The 21,038-nt window shown below is 46.9% G+C and overlaps 2 protein-coding genes across 2 annotated transcripts in view; one reads left to right on the top strand and one right to left on the bottom strand.

Annotated features, from left to right (window-relative positions):
- Nucleotides 1–1,418: 1,418 nt before the first annotated feature.
- Nucleotides 1,419–7,674, top strand: PSMA4 (proteasome 20S subunit alpha 4). The gene is made up of 9 exons (XM_073643741.1): nt 1,419–1,539; nt 2,059–2,110; nt 2,225–2,267; nt 2,802–2,964; nt 3,055–3,132; nt 4,625–4,713; nt 5,065–5,195; nt 5,447–5,570; nt 7,403–7,674. Exons 2-9 carry the CDS (start codon nt 2,108–2,110, stop codon nt 7,555–7,557), a joined length of 786 nt encoding a protein of 261 aa, XP_073499842.1. The 5' UTR covers nt 1,419–1,539; nt 2,059–2,107; the 3' UTR covers nt 7,558–7,674.
- Nucleotides 7,675–7,957: 283 nt separating this feature from the next.
- Nucleotides 7,958–21,038, bottom strand: part of HOOK1 (hook microtubule tethering protein 1) — a 123,171-nt gene continuing 110,090 nt past the window's right edge. Inside the window, exon 22 of the mRNA XM_073643740.1 lies at nt 7,958–9,028. Coding sequence (XP_073499841.1) covers nt 8,864–9,028 — 165 coding nt within the window. The 3' untranslated portion in view covers nt 7,958–8,863. The remainder of the gene's footprint in view (nt 9,029–21,038) is intronic.

Here is a 21,038-nt window from a genome sequence, read left to right as displayed (position 1 = left end):
GGAGCAGTATTATAGTAGTTATATTCTTGTACATAGGGAGTAGTATTATAGTAGTTATATTCTTGTACATAGGAGCAGTATTATAGTAGTTATATTCTTGTACATAGAGGCAGTATTATAGTAGTTATATTATTGTATACAGGGAGCAGTATTATAGTAGTTATATTCTTGTACATAGGAGCAGTATTATAGTAGTTATATTCTTGTACATAGAGGCAGTATTATAGTAGTTATATTCTTGTACATAGGGAGTAGTATTATAGTAGTTATATTCTTGTACATAGGAGCAGTATTATAGTAGTTATATTCTTGTACATAGAGGCAGTATTATAGTAGTTATATTCTTGTACATAGGGAGTAGTATTATAGTAGTTATATTCTTGTACATAGGAGCAGTATTATAGTAGTTATATTCTTGTACATAGAGGCAGTATTATAGTAGTTATATTCTTGTACATAGGGAGTAGTATTATAGTAGTTATATTCTTGTACATAGGGGCAGTATTATAGTAGTTATATTCTTGTACATAGGGGCAGTATTATAGTAGTTATATTCTTGTACATAGGAGCAGTATTATAGTAGTTATATTCCTGTACATAGGGGCAGTATTATAGTAGTTATATCTGCATCCTATAATTACCGGTAATATGATTTGTGTATTTCTGCTTTACGTCTTTATTCTTCTTCCAGGTCTTGTAGACGCCGTCCGAGCGGCGCAGATTATTGATAAGTACAATGTGATTCACGGTTTGTGTCTGAGCCCTGAGAAGATCACGGAGGCCCTGGACACGTTCCGCAGGGGGGTGTTCGTACATTTGGAGCCAGCGCTGCGTTTCCTGAAGGAGCTGTAGTGGATGTGAGACGGTGACTGGCGACGGTTCATTCTGCAGTTTTCAGACATCATTAATTATGTAAATTCAGACTCTCGTTCTGTAAATTCTGATGGGTTTGCACTTTCCCCGTTCATTAGTCGATGTGAGAAGACTGACAGATTGGAGACATTTTAGTTAAAGGAACAACAAAATCATAAGGAAAAAAAGTGAAAAATCTATTAACCTTTCAAGTGGCAAATCCTAATAAAGGAAAGTAAATAACACCATTCCTGAGTTGTCTTTTGGTCATACGGGACAGAGGGGCTGCTGACCTGCTTGCTGACTGTCTCCAGCTTCTGCAGAGTTGTGAATGCAGCACATAGTGCAATGCTAAAAGAGGAAAGTACAATAATGGGAGAAATAAAGACTGATGATCATTAGTCTGAGGGCAGCAGATACAGCGGCCTCCTGTGTGACATCTGCAGTCACCTCATGTCTCCACTTGTATCAGCGAGAAGAGCCTGTGCAGAAGGGCAGCTCTGCCCACACCCAACATGGCTGACTCAAGGCCTCCCCCTGCTCTCCGCCCAGGCAATGACGTCATCACGTCCCGTAAGTTGTCAGTACACTGAGCATGCGCGGGCGGCCATGTTGGTCTATGTGCAGTGACTGAGCGCTCTCTCGCCGGTTGTTTCGTTTTCGATCCCGGGGAAAAAAATCTGAACGGTGAGAACGGAGAGAGGCGGCGTCTGCTGTCCGGGGAGGGAGGAGCTGGGGAGAAGGGAGGGAAGACAGGGACGAGGGGGAGAGGAGCCATGACAGTGCGGAATCCACCACTGCATGCTGGGAGGACTACAACCCTGCATAGACTACTGGTACCCCCCAATGTAGATGACTTGTTCCCCCCCCCCACGTGGATGGCTGGTACCCCCCCATGTAGATGACTGGTATCCCCCCCCCCATGTAGACGACTAGTACCACCCATTTATGACTAGTACCACCCATAGATGACTAGTACCACCCCCGTGTTGATGGCTAGTGCCCCCTCCCATAGACGACCCCCTCCTCCCGTAGACTATTATTACTCCTTATAGACGACTACTAGCCCCCTTGGAACAACCTCTCTAGTTGACTACTACCCATCCTGGTATAACCACAACCTCCCACCTTCACTACATGAGAACTATGACCCCCATCCTCCCCCCCTGTGCACATGGTGTAATCTGATGTGACATTTGGTTGCAGTGGGCGGCGCCTCAGCTGAAGGTTGTGAGGGTGCAGAGAGATCTCCACAATGGTGAGAAAATGGGGACATAGAGTGTGGTGGGGAGGGGACGAGACGGGCCATAGTGTGGTGGGGAGGGGACGCAGTACCGCTCAGCTACTCATTCTCGGTCTCTTCTCTCTCCAGTCTCGCAGATATGACTCGAGGACGACCATCTTCTCCCCGGAGGGTAGGTTATCACTCCCCTCACAAGCCCGACTCCTACTCCCATCATTGTGCCGCCTTGGTGCAGTCCCTTTCTCCTGACGTGTTGTGTGTGTGCCTCCTGCTGGCTGCAAAAAATGGTGCAGATTGTGGGAAATTTATTGAAATGTCCCAAAATGTGTTAGCGCTGGTGATGATCGAGAGTGATCGTTTAATCCTTTCACTGAGCATGCTCGGGTGCTTACCGAGTATCTCTGGCATGCTTGTATATTATGTTCGAGTCCCTGAGCCTGCATGATTTATGGCTGTTAGTAAGCCTCAACGCATGCAGGGATTGCTTGTTTGTTAGGGAATCCTCATGTGTTGAGGTTGTCTTACAGCTGTTATTCATGCAGGGACTCTCACATAATATACGAGCACGCTGAAGATACTTGGTAAGCACCCGAGCATGCTCGGTGAAAAGGTTAAATGAGCATGCTTGCTCATCATTAGTTAGCAGACTGAGGGCTCTCCTTCTGTGTGCCGGCAGGACCTCACCACTGACTTGTCCTATCCCCAGGTCGCCTCTATCAGGTTGAATATGCCATGGAGGCCATCGGACACGCCGGCACTTGCCTGGGCATCCTGGCCAATGATGGTGTCCTATTGGCTGCTGAGAGACGAAACATCCACAAACTCCTGGACGAGGTTTTCTTTTCTGAGAAAATTTACAAACTGAATGAGTAAGTTGTGCGGCGGCTCGCTGTCCAAGATGGCGGCCTGCACGGTGGCGGCAGAGACACTAACGCCGCCCTCTCCTGCTGTCCTTTCAGCGATATGGCGTGCAGCGTGGCCGGGATCACTTCTGACGCCAACGTCCTGACCAACGAGCTGAGACTCATCGCACAGAGGTAAGAGGAGGGGAGAAACCGCCATCACGTGACGAGCGGCGCCCGTGCTCCGCCTGCCATTACTGCTCGATAATGTGGCGGTTTCTAATTTATTTATTTTTCTGTAATGGAGTCTTAAAGGGGTTGTTTGGCACCGCTCACGTCCACATTTCACGCTTATCGCACGCGTTCCTGCCAAACATCCCCTTTATTGATCGTATATTAAGTGAGACACACTCTAAGGCTCGGGTATAAAAAAAAAAACAAAAAACGTTCCGATGTTGATCCAGAACAGTAGGACAGGTGTCCTGCGATTTTTCTCACCTAGCATCTGTATGCAATGTGTTTTTAACATCAGCTTTTACATATAGTGATTCTGTCATTTAAAGCTGGTTTACAAACTACTATAGAATACTTGTATATAGATATAGATGATAGAAAGATATTAGATATATGATAGCTAAAATATATAGATATCCTGTAGACACGTTGCAAGCCCCTACATATAATAAACTTGCACCCTTTAGTGCCACATGAAAGGAACTAAAGGGTGCAAGTTTATTATATGCATGTATATTTCGCCGTAATCAAATAAATAATAAAAAAAATGAAGTGGTGCCCCCCCCCCTAATTTTGATAACCAGCCAAGGTAAAGCAGACAGCTAATATTATCAGGCTGGGCAGGTCCATGGGTATTGGGCACTTCCCAGCCTAAAAATAGCAGCCCGCAGCCGCCCCAGAATTGGCGCATCACATTAGATGCACCAATTCTAGAGCTTTGCCCGACTCTTCCCTGGTGCGGTGGCAATGGTACGTAAGATTGATGACAGCTGTGATTTGTCAAAAATCACAGCTGGCACCAAGTCCTGTGGTTAGTAATGGAGAGGCGTCTATCAGACACCCCCCCATTACTAACCCCTGGGGTTGATGGCAGCTATGATTTTTGACAAATGTGCTGTGGAATATGTTGGCGCTGTAGAAATAAAAATTATTATTATTGACCAACATTGGTCAGAGTGCATTGATGTTTTCTCGCATTGCACTCGTCCGATTTGTTTGCTCGTGTGAGAGCGCCCTGGTAGATTTTGTTTCAACCTTTTGAACATTTCTTCTTGCTGTCAGGAATCTTGTTTCTATCCTGAGGCTGCTACTTCTCACTGCTGACTATTTGTTACAATTGTATCCAGTGTAGACAATCCTCTGTGAGCTACATGGCCTGGGCTACCAGCCCAATATACTTTTCCTGCGTTGATACATTGTAACAAGTCGGGAGGGATTTATACTGATGTGTTCAGGTCAGGAGGGTTTTCTAGACTGGATACATTTGTAGCTTTGAGATTAGGATTCGATGTTTATGATCAGCAGAGAGTTAAAGGGTATCTAAGACCCTGATTATGGCATACCCCTTGAAATTCATATTTCATCTGGAGATCGGACATAATGGAGAGGGGCGGGGGGCATGAATTTTTCAATTCTGTGGCACGGAGATGTATTTTCCTGTTTTTGCCCCCAGGTATCTGCTTCAGTACCAGGAGCCCATCCCGTGTGAGCAGCTGGTGACGGCCCTCTGCGACATTAAGCAGGCGTACACACAGTTCGGAGGTGAGGGCTTTATTATTTGCTTGCACAGATCAGCGCCGTTCTCAGAGTTCGGGACGAGACCTCAGATGAGATTGACGCCGCTGCCCCATTCAGGGTCTCTTTGGATGTGTATCTTGACATGGCGGAGTTTCGCCCTTTGACGTGGTGGGGGTCCACTTTCGTACTGGCGGCAATTGCAGCACCCCCATTAGAAGAAAACCACCGTCCATAATCTATTTACTCCCTACCACTTGCAGGTTTTAGCCCCATTCGGAGTTGTTCAGCCATAAATCTGCTGAAATCAGCTCGCAGTCTCTGCTCGGACTCTGCGCCGTCTCTGAACGGATTGTGATGGTTTTCTGTGTTCGGCAGGTAAGCGGCCGTTCGGCGTCTCCCTCCTGTACATCGGCTGGGACAAACACTACGGCTTCCAGCTGTACCAGAGCGATCCAAGCGGAAACTACGGCGGCTGGAAAGCCACTTGTATCGGCAACAACAGCGCGGTAAGAATCGCTTCTCCCACCATCATCGCCGCCGTCTGTGCCGATTCATCACCGGGGGAAAGATTTCTTGTTGCTGTCAGTGAATGGCGGTGGCCAGAGACTGCAAACCTGTCCTGACCGTATTAGACACCAAGACGTCTCCCAATAACGAGGAAGGAGCGGTTTCCATTCACTGACAGCCACATATTACAAAGCGGCCGCACTTTACATTGTTCGGTGCTCGTGGTGACGTGTCGCTGATCTGCCCGCAGGCTGCGGTCTCCATGCTGAAGCAAGACTACAAGGAGGGGGAGATGACACTCAAGTCGGCGCTGGCTTTAGCCGTTAAAGTTCTTAATAAAACGATGGATGTCAGTAAACTGTCCGCTGAGAAAGGTGAGAGTCGGGGTGGGGAGGGCGAGTGCGAGGTTTGCCTCTCCACGTTTCAGCAGCCATAATTTTTCTTTTTTTTCATTAAATTGATTGTCTTTATTTATTTTTTTTAAAGGCAATCTGCCAGCGATTATTCTAAGAGCTGCATAATGTAGGGGCAGAGACCCTGATTCCAGGGATACTTCACTTACTGAGCGGCTTAGTGCAGTTTTATCTGCTGTGTAAGTACAGTATAAATGCTGAGCTCTTTATAACCCCGCCCACACTACTGGTTGGCAGCTTCCTGTGTACACTGTGCATAGGCAGAAAGCTGCCAATCAGTGGTGGAGGAAGAGTTAGAGTAGCTGACACGGGACACCTAGTCCTGCAGTGATAATCTCCAGCTGTTAAAACACTGACTGTAGAAATTACAGCGAGCTGCTGATCAAGTGACATCGCTTGAATCAGGTTTTCTATCCCTTCATCATGCTGCTCTCAGATTATATATTAAAAACCTGCTGACATATTCCCTTTAAGACTAAGTGTCCACGATGCAGAAATGCTCCGGATTTTTCCTGAGCGTTTCTGCATCTCCCTGGCAGAAAAAACGCATGCGGATTGTACATGCGTTTTTCCTGCCAGGGACATGCGGATGTGAAGCGTTCTTCACATGCATTTCCGCATGGGGTTGACAAGCGCTTTCCAAGAGATTTTAGCATCACTTGGAAAGTGCTTGACAGCTTGGTCACACTATATAAATCCATGCAACCGGCATGGATTTATATAGTGTGACCAAGTTAGTTTAAAAAAAAAGAATAAAAATGGTAAAAAATAAAAAAAAACATTATGCTCACCTTCCGATGGCCCCCGGTCTCCTCCGATGCGTCCGGTCTCCCCGGTGTCTCGCGGTGGTCTAAAAGGACTTTCCATGACGTTATTTAGTCATGTGACAGGTCACTTGATTGCCGACGTCAGCGGTTGCGTGACCTGTCACATGACTAAATGACGTCATGGCAGGTCCTTTTAGACCATCGAGAGCTGCCGGGGAGCCAGGACGCATCGCTATGGAGATCGGGGGACATCAGAAGATGAGTATAATGTATATTTTTTTATTTAATTTTTTTTTTTTACAGGTACTATGGTACCCGGGTCTGGATGAGAGTCTCCTCTTCTACAGACCCGGGTACCATCCGCACATTGAATTGCTTAATATCTGCATGTGCACATGTAGTCATGAGGATATTAAGCGATTTAGTGAAAGTCAGTGGCGGCGAAAACGCCGAGATTACGCAAAATAACTGGTAGTGCTGTGGATTTTTCCACAATGATAATCCGCAGCGGAAATTTCGGCAGCATGTGCAGAGCACATGCGGATTATCATTGGGGAACATTGCAGACCTTCTACCAAGCGTTTTTTAAGCATTTCTGCAGCGGAATTGCCGCTGCGGAAACGCTTAAAAAACGCATAGTGGGCACACAGCCTAACTGTTGCAGCTGTTTGAGACTGTGTTATGGAGGATGTGTATGTATATGTATATGTATGTATGTATATGTATGTATGTATATGTATGTATGTATGTATGTATGTATATATATATATATATATATATATATATATATATATATAGATTATTTGATCAGGTCCATTGCTGATGCTTTTATTCTGTAAAGAAAAGACAGAAGCGGTACTATTGAACCACGTCTGTCTTCTGCATCCTTGGCCTTGTCTGATAGCCGAGAATGAGCCACACTGCAGCTGTTTTAATGCTGCGCTGTAAATGTATAACTGCATGGGATTAAAGCCCACGACCCAACTCCGTAAAATCCCTTTAAATATTTGATCTGTCCCGTTTCAGTTGAGATCGCCACATTAACACGAGAGAACGGAAAGACAAAGATCCGGGTGCTGAAACAGAAGGAGGTAGAGGAGCTGATCAAACTTCACGAGGAGGAAGAAGCAAAGATCGAGCGAGAGAAGAAGGAGAAAGAACAGAAGGAGAAGGACAAGTGATGGCGGAGATGCCCGGGCGGGGGGATTCTGCGGTTCTTCATATAAATCCTTATCTGTCACAGATTTTCTTCTTTTTTTGTTCTTGAATTAAAATTTAAACAGATTTTTTTTCTTAAATGCTTCCCCGAGAAATCATTCTTTATGTTCGCTGCAGATTTGTGAAACCGAGTCTCCTGCAGCATCTAGTGTTCGAAGGAAAGAACTTTTTTTTTTTTTAAATTGGTGTGTCATGGATTTAGGTTTTTGTCTTCTGATTTGCATGGCAAAAAATCACGACAGACAAGATTGGAAAATAATGCGTCTGGAGATGAGCGAACCTGAACCGTAAAGACAACCACGGGGTCCGCTCATCCCTAAACATGTCCTCAGCCACACCATCCCCCAAAAATAAGTGCAACCATTCTGAATGTGGAATAAAATAATTTCATTGTACAGACATTATTAAAAATAGATTTGTGATGAAACCTCCCCTTTATCCAGTGCGGCTGCTGCAGGTAATCAATACTTGTAAGTATGCAAAATAGATCCGTACACTAATCTCTTCTAACCGCAGAGGTTTTCCGAATATTCATAAAAATATGAATGTAATTGTGCTGAATGTAAAGAAAATATTCACCTCCTCATCTACAGCTACATATATAATCTACAGGAACAGCACATCCTGTATTATACTCCAGAGCTGCACTCACTATTCTGCTGGTGGCTATATGTTCACAGTGACTCCACCCCAGAATAGTGAGTGCAGCTCTGGTGTATAATGCTGTAAGCACATGTAGATTATATATAATGGACTGGTGATCAGAGGTGCACAGACCCTTTCCTTTTAGAGTTAAAAAGCAAAACAATTACAATAAAATACCAGCACCAAACTAAGGTTAATACTGGAGATTCACAAAAAGCAGCACAAATAACACCCGTCTTGTTGCCCGGTGGCGGCGGGTCGGATCACAGCTCTGCAGGTACCTGATACCTGGAGAAGCCATTCTAGTAGAGTGCACTGCAACAGATCAGAGCGGAGGACACGACAGAGACATGAAAAGACTTCGCTACATCTACAGCACAAACATAAATTCCAGTGAAATCCTTATATACAGCATACGGTGAGACATAAATAAAATCCTCAGTAAAACGCGAAAAACAGACATTGATTTAGTCAGTGGGCTTCAGAGAGTCATCTAGAGAACGTCACGCAAGATAGTCCACCAGGAGGCGCCCCAAGCTGAGGGCCGGCATCGCCACGGCTCTACCCTCCGGGATAGGAGTAAATACTTAAGTGCACTTCAGTGTTTGTGTTATCGGCTGCGCTTTAATTGGGTGCGGCAGAATGGACGGTCACTGCCACGTTCCTCCTGGAGTTGGTGACGTGGCGCTGCTGAGACAGGAAGGATCTTCCTGAGGATCCGGCCCCAGAATCCTTCCCTCCACGTCCGGCTAAACGAGACTCCATTGCAAACTTCTGGTGCTCCATGCTCTGCAAAAAACATCATGTGTAAACGAAGACCTATAGCTGTGCACCATATGGCGCTAGGCTTTAGTCCCTGCTCGGGCCTTCAGTGTTACAGTCACTCTCTGTTATGTGCTGTGGCACTATTACATGGAGGCTGTATGGCACTATTACATGGAGGCTGTGTGGCACTATTACATGGAGGCTGTATGGCACTATTACATGGGCGCTGTGTGGCACTATTACATGGAGGCTGTGTGGCACTATTACATGTGGCCTGTGTGGCACTATTACATGTGGCCTGTATGGCACTATTACATGTGGCCTGTGTGGCACTATTACATGAGTCCTGTGTGGCACTATTACATGGAGGCTGTGTGGCACTATTACATGTGGCCTGTATGGCACTATTACATGGGTCCTGTGTGGCACTATTACATGGGTCCTGTGTGGCACTATTACATGGGGCCTGTGTGGCACTATTACATGGAGGCTGTGTGGCACTATTACATGTGGCCTGTGTGGCACTATTACATGGAGGCTGTGTGACACTATTACATGGAGGCTGTGTGGCACTATTAAATGTGGCCTGTATGGCACTATTACATGGGTCCTGTATGGCACTATTACATGGGTCCTGTGTGGCACTATTACATGTGGCCTGTATGGCACTATTACATGGGTCCTGTATGGCACTATTACATGGGTCCTGTGTGGCACTATTACATGGGTCCTGTGTGGCACTATTACATGTGGCCTGTGTGGCACTATTACATGTGACCTGTGTGGCACTATTACATGGAGGCTGTGTGGCACTATTACATGGAGGCTGTGTGGCACTATTACATGGAGGCTGTATGGCACTATTACATGGAGGCTGTGTGGCACTATTACATGGGTCCTGTATGGCACTATTACATGGGTCCTGTGTGGCACTATTACATGTGGCCTGTGTGGCACTATTACATGTGGCCTGTATGGCACTATTACATGGGTCCTGTATGGCACTATTACATGGGTCCTGTATGGCACTATTACATGGAGGCTGTGTGGCACTATTACATGGAGGCTGTGTGGCACTATTACATGGGTCCTGTGTGGCACTATTACATGGGTCCTGTGTGGCACTATTACATGTGACCTGTGTGGCACTATTACATGGAGGCTGTGTGGCACTATTACATGTGGCCTGTGTGGCACTATTACATGGAGGCTGTGTGACACTATTACATGGAGGCTGTGTGGCACTATTACATGGGCGCTATGTGGCAATATTACATGGAGGCTGTGTGGCACTATTACATGTGGCCTGTGTGGCACTATTACATGTGACCTGTGTGGCACTATTACATGAGTCCTGTGTGGCACTATTACATGGGTCCTGTATGGCACTATTACATGGAGGCTGTGTGGCACTATTACATGGAGGCTGTAAGGCACTATTACATGGAGGCTGTGTGGCACTATTACATGGAGGCTGTGTGACACTATTACATGGAGGCTGTGTGGCACTATTACATGGAGGCTGTATGGCACTATTACATGGAGGCTGTGTGGCACTATTACATGTGGCCTGTATGGCACTATTACATGGGTCCTGTATGGCACTATTACATGGGTCCTGTGTGGCACTATTACATGTGGCCTGTGTGGCACTATTACATGGGTCCTGTATGGCACTATTACATGGGTCCTGTATGGCACTATTACATGGAGGCTGTGTGGCACTATTACATGGAGGCTGTGTGGCACTATTACATGGAGGCTGTGTGGCACTATTACATGTGGCCTGTGTGGCACTATTACATGTGGCCTGTGTGGCATTAATACATGTGGCCTGTGTGGCACTATTACATGGGTCTTGTATGGCACCATTACATGTGGCCTGTATGGCACTATTACATGGAGGCTGTATGGCACTATTACATGGGTCCTGTGTGGCACTATTACATGGGTCCTGTGTGGCACTATTACACGGAGGCTGTATGGCACTATTACATGGGTCCTGTGTGGCACTATTACATGGGCGCTGTATGGCACTATTACATGGAGGCTGTGTGGCACTATTACATGGAGGCTGTGTGGCACTATTACATGTGGCCTGTATGGCACTATTACATGAGTCCTGTGTGGCACTATTACATGTGGCCTGTATGGCACTATTACATGAGTCCTGTGTGGCACTATTACATGTGGCCTGTATGGCACTATTACATGAGTCCTGTGTGGCACTATTACATGGGTCCTGTGTGGCACTATTACATGGGTCCTGTGTGGCACTATTACATGGGCGCTGTATGGCACTATTACATGGAGGCTGTGTGGCACTATTACATGGAGGCTGTGTGGTACTATTACATGTGGCCTGTATGGCACTATTACATGAGTCCTGTGTGGCACTATTACATGGGTCCTGTGTGGCACTATTACATGTGGCCTGTGTGGCACTATTACATGAGTCCTGTGTGGCACTATTACATGGGTCCTGTATGGCACTATTACATGGAGGCTGTGTGGCACTATTACATGTGGCCTGTGTGGCACTATTACATGGGTCCAGTATGGCACTATTACATGGAGGCTGTGTGGCACTATTACATGTGGCCTGTGTGGCACTATTACATGGGTCCTGTATGGCACTATTACATGGAGGCTGTATGGAACTATTACATGGAGGCTGTGTGGCACTATTACATGGAGGCTGTGTGGCACTATTACATGTGGCCTGTGTGGCACTATTACATGAGTCCTGTGTGGCACTATTACATGGGTCCTGTATGGCACTATTACATGGAGGCTGTGTGGCACTATTACATGGAGGCTGTGTGACACTATTACATGCAGGCTGTGTGGCACTATTACATGGGCGCTGTATGGCACTATTACATGGAGGCTGTGTGGCACTATTACATGGGTCCTGTGTGGCACTATTACATGGGTCCTGTGTGGCACTATTACATGGAGGCTGTGTGGCACTATTACATGTGGCCTGTATGGCACTATTACATGGGTCCTGTATGGCACTATTACATGGGTCCTGTGTGGCACTATTACATGTGGCCTGTGTGGCACTATTACAGGAGTCCTGTGTGGCACTATTACATGGAGGCTGTGTGGCACTATTACATGTGGCCTGTATGGAACTACTACATGGGTCCTGTATGGCACTATTACATGGGTCCTGTATGGCACTATTACATGGAGGCTGTGTGGCACTATTACATGGAGGCTGTGTGGCACTATTACATGGGTCCTGTATGGCACTATTACATGGGTCCTGTATGGCACTATTACATGGAGGCTGTGTGGCACTATTACATGTGGCCTGTGTGGCACTATTACATGTGGCCTGTATGGCACTATTACATGGGTCCTGTATGGCACTATTACATGGGTCCTGTGTGGCACTATTACATGTGGCCTGTATGGCACTATTACATGGGTCCTGTGTGGCACTATTACATGGGTCCTGTGTGGCACTATTACATGGGTCCTGTGTGGCACTATTACATGTGGCCTGTGTGGCACTATTACATGTGACCTGTGTGGCACTATTACATGAGTCCTGTGTGGCACTATTACATGGGTCCTGTATGGCACTATTACATGGAGGCTGTGTGGCACTATTACATGGAGGCTCTGTGGTACTATTACATGGAGGCTGTATGGCACTATTACATGGAGGCTGTGTGGCACTATTACATGTGGCCTGTATGGCACTATTACATGGGTCCTGTGTGGCACTATTACATGTGGCCTGTGTGGCACTATTACATGTGGCCTGTATGGCACTATTACATGGAGGCTGTGTGGCACTATTACATGGAGGCTGTAAGGCACTATTACATGGAGGCTGTGTGGCACTATTACATGGAGGCTGTGTGGCACTATTACATGGAGGCTGTATGGCACTATTACATGGAGGCTGTGTGGCACTATTACATGGGTCCTGTATGGCACTATTACATGGGTCCTGTGTGGCACTATTACATGTGGCCTGTGTGGCACTATTACATGTGGCCTGTATGGAACTATTACATGGGTCCTGTATGGCACTATTACATGGGTCCTGTATGGCACTATTACATGGGTCCTGTATGGCACTATTACATGGAGGCTGTGTGGCACTATTACATGGAGGCTGTGTGGCACTATTACATGGAGGCTGTGTGGCACTATTACATGGGTCCTGTGTGGCACTATTACATGGGTCCTGTGTGGCACTATTACATGTGGCCTGTGTGGCACTATTACATGTGACCTGTGTGGCACTATTACATGTGGCCTGTGTGACACTATTACATGGAGGCTGTGTGGCACTATTACATGGGCGCTATGTGGCAATATTACATGGAGGCTGTGTGGCACTATTAAATGTGGCCTGTATGGCACTATTACATGGGTCCTGTATGGCACTATTACATGGGTCCTGTGTGGCACTATTACATGTGGCCTGTATGGCACTATTACATGGGTCCTGTATGGCACTATTACATGGGTCCTGTGTGGCACTATTACATGGGTCCTGTGTGGCACTATTACATGTGGCCTGTGTGGCACTATTACATGTGACCTGTGTGGCACTATTACATGAGTCCTGTGTGGCACTATTACATGGGTCCTGTATGGCACTATTACATGGAGGCTGTGTGGCACTATTACATGGAGGCTGTAAGGCACTATTACATGGAGGCTGTGTGGCACTATTACATGGGTCCTGTGTGGCACTATTACATGGGTCCTGTGTGGCACTATTACATGTGGCCTGTGTGGCACTATTACATGTGACCTGTGTGGCACTATTACATGTGGCCTGTGTGGCACTATTACATGGAGGCTGTGTGACACTATTACATGGAGGCTGTGTGGCACTATTACATGGGCGCTATGTGGCAATATTACATGGAGGCTGTGTGGCACTATTAAATGTGGCCTGTATGGCACTATTACATGGGTCCTGTATGGCACTATTACATGGGTCCTGTGTGGCACTATTACATGTGGCCTGTATGGCACTATTACATGGGTCCTGTATGGCACTATTACATGTGGCCTGTATGGCACTATTACATGGGTCCTGTATGGCACTATTACATGGGTCCTGTGTGGCACTATTACATGTGGCCTGTATGGCACTATTACATGGGTCCTGTATGGCACTATTACATGTGGCCTGTGTGGCACTATTACATGGAGGCTGTGTGGCACTATTACATGTGGCCTGTATGGCACTATTACATGTGGCCTGTGTGGCACTATTACATGTGGCCTGTATGGCACTATTACATGGGTCCTGTATGGCACTATTACATGGGTCCTGTGTGGCACTATTACATGTGGCCTGTATGGCACTATTACATGTGGCCTGTATGGCACTATTACATGGGTCCTGTATGGCACTATTACATGGGTCCTGTGTGGCACTATTACATGTGGCCTGTATGGCACTATTACATGGGTCCTGTATGGCACTATTACATGGGTCCTGTATGGCACTATTACATGGGTCCTGTATGGCACTATTACATGGGTCCTGTGTGGCACTATTACATGTGGCCTGTATGGCACTATTACATGGGTCCTGTATGGCACTATTACATGTGGCCTGTGTGGCACTATTACATGGAGGCTGTGTGACACTATTACATGGAGGCTGTGTGGCACTATTACATGGGCGCTATGTGGCAATATTACATGGAGGCTGTGTGGCACTATTAAATGTGGCCTGTATGGCACTATTACATGGGTCCTGTATGGCACTATTACATGGGTCCTGTGTGGCACTATTACATGTGGCCTGTATGGCACTATTACATGGGTCCTGTGTGGCACTATTACATGGGTCCTGTGTGGCACTATTACATGTGGCCTGTGTGGCACTATTACATGTGACCTGTGTGGCACTATTACATGAGTCCTGTGTGGCACTATTACATGGGTCCTGTATGGCACTATTACATGGAGGCTGTGTGGCACTATTACATGGAGGCTGTAAGGCACTATTACATGGAGGCTGTGTGGCACTATTACATGGGTCCTGTGTGGCACTATTACATGGGTCCTGTGTGGCACTATTACATGTGGCCTGTGTGGCACTATTACATGTGACCTGTGTGGCACTATTACATGTGGCCTGTGTGGCACTATTACATGGAGGCTGTGTGACACTATTACATGGAGGCTGTGTGGCACTATTACATGGGCGCTATGTGGCAATATTACATGGAGGCTGTGTGGCACTATTAAATGTGGCCTGTATGGCACTATTACATGGGTCCTGTATGGCACTATTACATGGGTCCTGTGTGGCACTATTACATGTGGCCTGTATGGCACTATTACATGGGTCCTGTATGGCACTATTACATGGGTCCTGTGTGGCACTATTACATGGGTCCTGTGTGGCACTATTACATGTGGCCTGTGTGGCACTATTACATGTGACCTGTGTGGCACTATTACATGAGTCCTGTGTGGCACTATTACATGGGTCCTGTATGGCACTATTACATGGAGGCTGTGTGGCACTATTACATGGAGGCTGTAAGGCACTATTACATGGAGGCTGTGTGGCACTATTACATGGAGGCTGTGTGACACTATTACATGGAGGCTGTGTGGCACTATTACATGGAGGCTGTATGGCACTATTACATGGAGGCTGTGTGGCACTATTACATGTGGCCTGTATGGCACTATTACATGGGTCCTGTATGGCACTATTACATGGGTCCTGTGTGGCACTATTACATGTGGCCTGTGTGGCACTATTACATGTGGCCTGTATGGAACTATTACATGGGTCCTGTATGGCACTATTACATGGGTCCTGTATGGCACTATTACATGGGTCCTGTATGGCACTATTACATGGAGGCTGTGTGGCACTATTACATGGAGGCTGTGTGGCACTATTACATGTGGCCTGTATGGAACTATTACATGGGTCCTGTATGGCACTATTACATGGGTCCTGTATGGCACTATTACATGGAGGCTGTGTGGCACTATTACATGGAGGCTGTGTGGCACTATTACATGGAGGCTGTGTGGCACTATTACATGTGGCCTGTGTGGCACTATTACATGTGGCCTGTGTGGCATTAATACATGTGGCCTGTGTGGCACTATTACATGGGTCTTGTATGGCACCATTACATGTGGCCTGTATGGCACTATTACATGGAGGCTGTATGGCACTATTACATGGGTCCTGTGTGGCACTATTACATGGGTCCTGTGTGGCACTATTACATGGAGGCTGTATGACACTATTACATGGGTCCTGTGTGGCACTATTACATGGGCGCTATATGGCACTATTACATGGAGGCTGTGTGGCACTATTACATGGAGGCTGTGTGGCACTATTACATGTGGCCTGTATGGCACTATTACATGGGTCCTGTGTGGCACTATTACATGTGGCCTGTGTGGCACTATTACATGAGTCCTGTGTGGCACTATTACATGGGTCCTGTATGGCACTATTACATGGAGGCTGTGTGGCACTATTACATGTGGCCTGTGTGGCACAATTACATGGGTCCAGTATGGCACTATTACATGGAGGCTGTGTGGCACTATTACATGGAGGCTGTGTGGCACTATTACATGTGGCCTGTGTGGCACTATTACATGGGTCCTGTATGGCACTATTACATGGAGGCTGTATGGAACTATTACATGGAGGCTGTATGGAACTATTACATGGAGGCTGTGTGGCACTATTACATGGAGGCTGTGTGGCACTATTACATGTGGCCTGTGTGGCACTATTACATGAGTCCTGTGTGGCACTATTACATGGGTCCTGTATGGCACTATTACATGGAGGCTGTGTGGCACTATTACATGGAGGCTGTGTGACACTATTACATGGAGGCTGTGTGGAACTATTACATGGGCGCTGTATGGCACTATTACATGGAGGCTGTGTGGCACTATTACATGGGTCCTGTGTGGCACTATTACATGGAGGCTGTGTGGCACTATTACATGTGGCCTGTATGGCACTATTACATGGGTCCTGTATGGCACTATTACATGGGTCCTGTGTGGCACTATTACATGTGGCCTGTGTGGCACTATTACAGGAGTCCTGTGTGGCACTATTACATGGAGGCTGTGTGGCACTATTACATGTGGCCTGTATGGAACTACTACATGGGTCCTGTATGGCACTATTACATGGGTCCTGTATGGCACTATTACATGGAGGCTGTGTGGCACTATTACATGGAGGCTGTGTGGCACTATTACATGGGTCCTGTATGGCACTATTACATGGGTCCTGTATGGCACTATTACATGGAGGCTGTGTGGCACTATTACATGGAGGCTGTGTGGCACTATTACATGTGGCCTGTATGGAACTATTACATGGGTCCTGTATGGCACTATTACATGGGTCCTGTATGGCACTATTACATGGAGGCTGTGTGGCACTATTACATGTGGCCTGTGTGGCACTATTACATGGGTCTTGTATGGCACCATTACATGTGGCCTGTATGGCACTATTACATGGAGGCTGTATGGCACTATTACATGTGGCCTGTATGGCACTATTACATGGGTCCTGTGTGGCACTATTACATGGAGGCTGTATGGCACTATTACATGGGTCCTGTGTGGCACTATTACATGGGCGCTGTATGGCACTATTACATGGAGGCTGTGTGGCACTATTACATAGAGGCTGTGTGGCACTATTACATGTGGCCTGTGTGGCACTATTACATGGGTCCTGTGTGGCACTATTACATGTGGCCTGTGTGGCACTATTACATGAGTCCTGTGTGGCACTATTACATGGGTCCTGTATGGCACTATTACATGGAGGCTGTGTGGCACTATTACATGTGGCCTGTGTGGCACTATTACATGGGTCCTGTATGGCACTATTACATGGAGGCTGTATGGCACTATTACATGGAGGCTGTGTGGCACTATTACATGGAGGCTGTGTGGCACTATTACATGGAGCCTGTGTGGCACTATTACATGTGGCCTGTGTGGCACTATTACATGTGGCCTGTGTGGCACTATTACATGGGTCCTGTGTGGCACTATTACATGTGGCCTGTGTGGCACTATTACATGGAGGCTGTGTGGCACTATTACATGTGGCCTGTGTGGCACTATTACATGGGTCCTGTGTGGCACTATTACATGGGTCCTGTATGGCACTATTACATGGGTCCTGTGTGGCACTATTACATGAGGCCTGTATGGCACTATTACATGGGTCCTGTGTGGCACTATTACATGGAGGCTGTGTGGCACTATTACATGAAGGCTGTGTGGCACTATTACATGTGGCCTGTGTGGCACTATTACATGGGTCCTGTATGGCACTATTACATGGGTCCTGTATGGCACTATTACATGGGTCCTGTATGGCACTATTACATGGAGGCTGTGTGGCACTATTACATGGAGGCTGTGTGGCACTATTACATGGAGGCTGTGTGGCACTATTACATGGGTCCTGTGTGGCACTATTACATGGGTCCTGTGTGGCACTATTACATGGGTCCTGTGTGGCACTATTACATGTGACCTGTGTGGCACTATTACATGGAGGCTGTGTGGCACTATTACATGTGGCCTGTGTGGCACTATTACATGGAGGCTGTGTGACACTATTACATGGAGGCTGTGTGGCACTATTACATGGAGGCTGTGTGGCACTATTACATGGAGGCTGTGTGGCACTATTAAATGTGGCCTGTATGGCACTATTACATGGGTCCTGTATGGCACTATTACATGGGTCCTGTGTGGCACTATTACATGTGGCCTGTATGGCACTATTACATGGGTCCTGTGTGGCACTATTACATGGGTCCTGTGTGGCACTATTACATGTGGCCTGTGTGGCACTATTACATGTGACCTGTGTGGCACTATTACATGAGTCCTGTGTGGCACTATTACATGGGTCCTGTATGGCACTATTACATGGAGGCTGTGTGGCACTATTACATGGAGGCTGTAAGGCACTATTACATGGAGGCTGTGTGGCACTATTACATGGAGGCTGTGTGACACTATTACATGGAGGCTGTGTGGCACTATTACATGGAGGCTGTATGGCACTATTACATGGAGGCTGTGTGGCACTATTACATGTGGCCTGTATGGCACTATTACATGGGTCCTGTATGGCACTATTACATGGGTCCTGTGTGGCACTATTACATGTGGCCTGTGTGGCACTATTACATGTGGCCTGTATGGAACTATTACATGGGTCCTGTATGGCACTATTACATGGGTCCTGTATGGCACTATTACATGGGTCCTGTATGGCACTATTACATGGAAGCTGTGTGGCACTATTACATGGAGGCTGTGTGGCACTATTACATGTGGCCTGTATGGAACTATTACATGGGTCCTGTATGGCACTATTACATGGGTCCTGTATGGCACTATTACATGGGTCCTATATGGCACTATTACATGGAGGCTGTGTGGCACTATTACATGGAGGCTGTGTGGCACTATTACATGTGGCCTGTGTGGCACTATTACATGGGTCCTGTATGGCACTATTACATGGAGGCTGTATGGCACTATTACATGGAGGCTGTGTGGCACTATTACATGGAGGCTGTGTGGCACTATTACATGGGTCCTGTATGGCACTATTACATGTGGCCTGTGTGGCACTATTACATGGGTTCTGTGTGGCACTATTACATGAGGCCTGTATGGCACTATTACATGGAGGCTGTGTGGCACTATTACATGTGGCCTGTGTGGCACTATTACATGGAGGCTGTGTGACACTATTACATGGAGGCTGTGTGGCACTATTACATGTGGCCTGTGTGGCACAATTACATGTGGCCTGTGTGGCACTATTACATGTGGCCTGTGTGGCACTATTACATGGGTCCTCTGTGGCACTATTACATGGGTCCTGTGTGGCACTATTACATGGGTCCTGTGTGGCACTATTACATGGAGGCTGTGTGGCACTATTACATGGAGGCTGTGTGGCACTATTACATGGAGGCTGTGTGGCACTATTACATGGGTCCTGTGTGGCACTATTACATGTGGCCTGTGTGGTACTATTATATGTGGCTTGTGTAGCACTATTACGTGGAGGCCGTGTGGCACTATTACATGGGTCCTGTATGGCACTATTACATGGGTCCTGTATGGCACTATTACATGGAGGCTGTGTGGCACTATTACATGGGTCCTGTATGGAACTATTACATGTGGCCTGTGTGGCACTATTACATGGAGGCTGTATGGCACTATTACATGTGGCCAGTGTGGCACTATTACATGTCGCCTGTGTGGCACTATTACATGGAGGCTGTGTGGCACTATTACATGGGTCCTGTATGGCACTATTACATGGGTCCTGTATGGCACTATTACATGGAGGCTGTGTGGCACTATTACATGGGTCATGTATGGCACAATTACATGTGGCCTGTGTGGCACTATTACATGTGGCCTGTGTGGCACTATTACATGGAGGCTGTGTGGCACTATTACATGGGTCCTGTATGGAACTATTACATGTGACCTGTGTGGCACTATTACATGGAGGCTGTCTGGCAGTATTACATGGGTCCTGTATGGAACTATTACATGTGGCCTGTGTGGCACTATTACATGGAGGCTGTATGGCACTATTACATGTGGCCTGTGTGGCACTATTACATGTGGCCTGTGTGGCACTATTACATGGAGGCTGTGGCATTATTACATGTGGCCTGTGTGGCACTATTACATGGAGGCCGTGTGGCACTATTACATGGGTCCTGTATGGCACTATTACATGGGTCCTGTATGGCACTATTACATGGAGGCTGTGTGGCACTATTACATGGGTCCTGTATGGAACTATTACATGTGGCCTGTGTGGCACTATTACATGGAGGCTGTGTGGCACTATTACATGGGTCCTGTATGAAACTATTACATGTGGCCTGTGTGGCACTATTACAAGGAGGCTGTATGGCACTATTACATGTGGCCAGTGTGGCACTATTACATGGAGGCT

Source organism: Phyllobates terribilis, unplaced genomic scaffold, assembly GCF_046119375.1.
Source record: "Phyllobates terribilis strain yellow unplaced genomic scaffold, ASM4611937v1 Scaffold_8__6_contigs__length_399053987, whole genome shotgun sequence".
Classification (NCBI taxonomy): Eukaryota; Metazoa; Chordata; class Amphibia; order Anura; family Dendrobatidae; genus Phyllobates; species Phyllobates terribilis.
Note: the sequence above shows the minus strand (reverse complement) of the source record. Positions and strands in the feature narration are given on the sequence as shown.

Coding starts and splice junctions, on each gene's coding strand:
- PSMA4 (XM_073643741.1), top strand. Junction 4,714..5,064: donor GGCGTACACACAGTTCGGAG/GTGAGGGCTTTA, acceptor TGTGTTCGGCAG/GTAAGCGGCCGTTCGGCGTC. Junction 5,196..5,446: donor GTATCGGCAACAACAGCGCG/GTAAGAATCGCT, acceptor ATCTGCCCGCAG/GCTGCGGTCTCCATGCTGAA.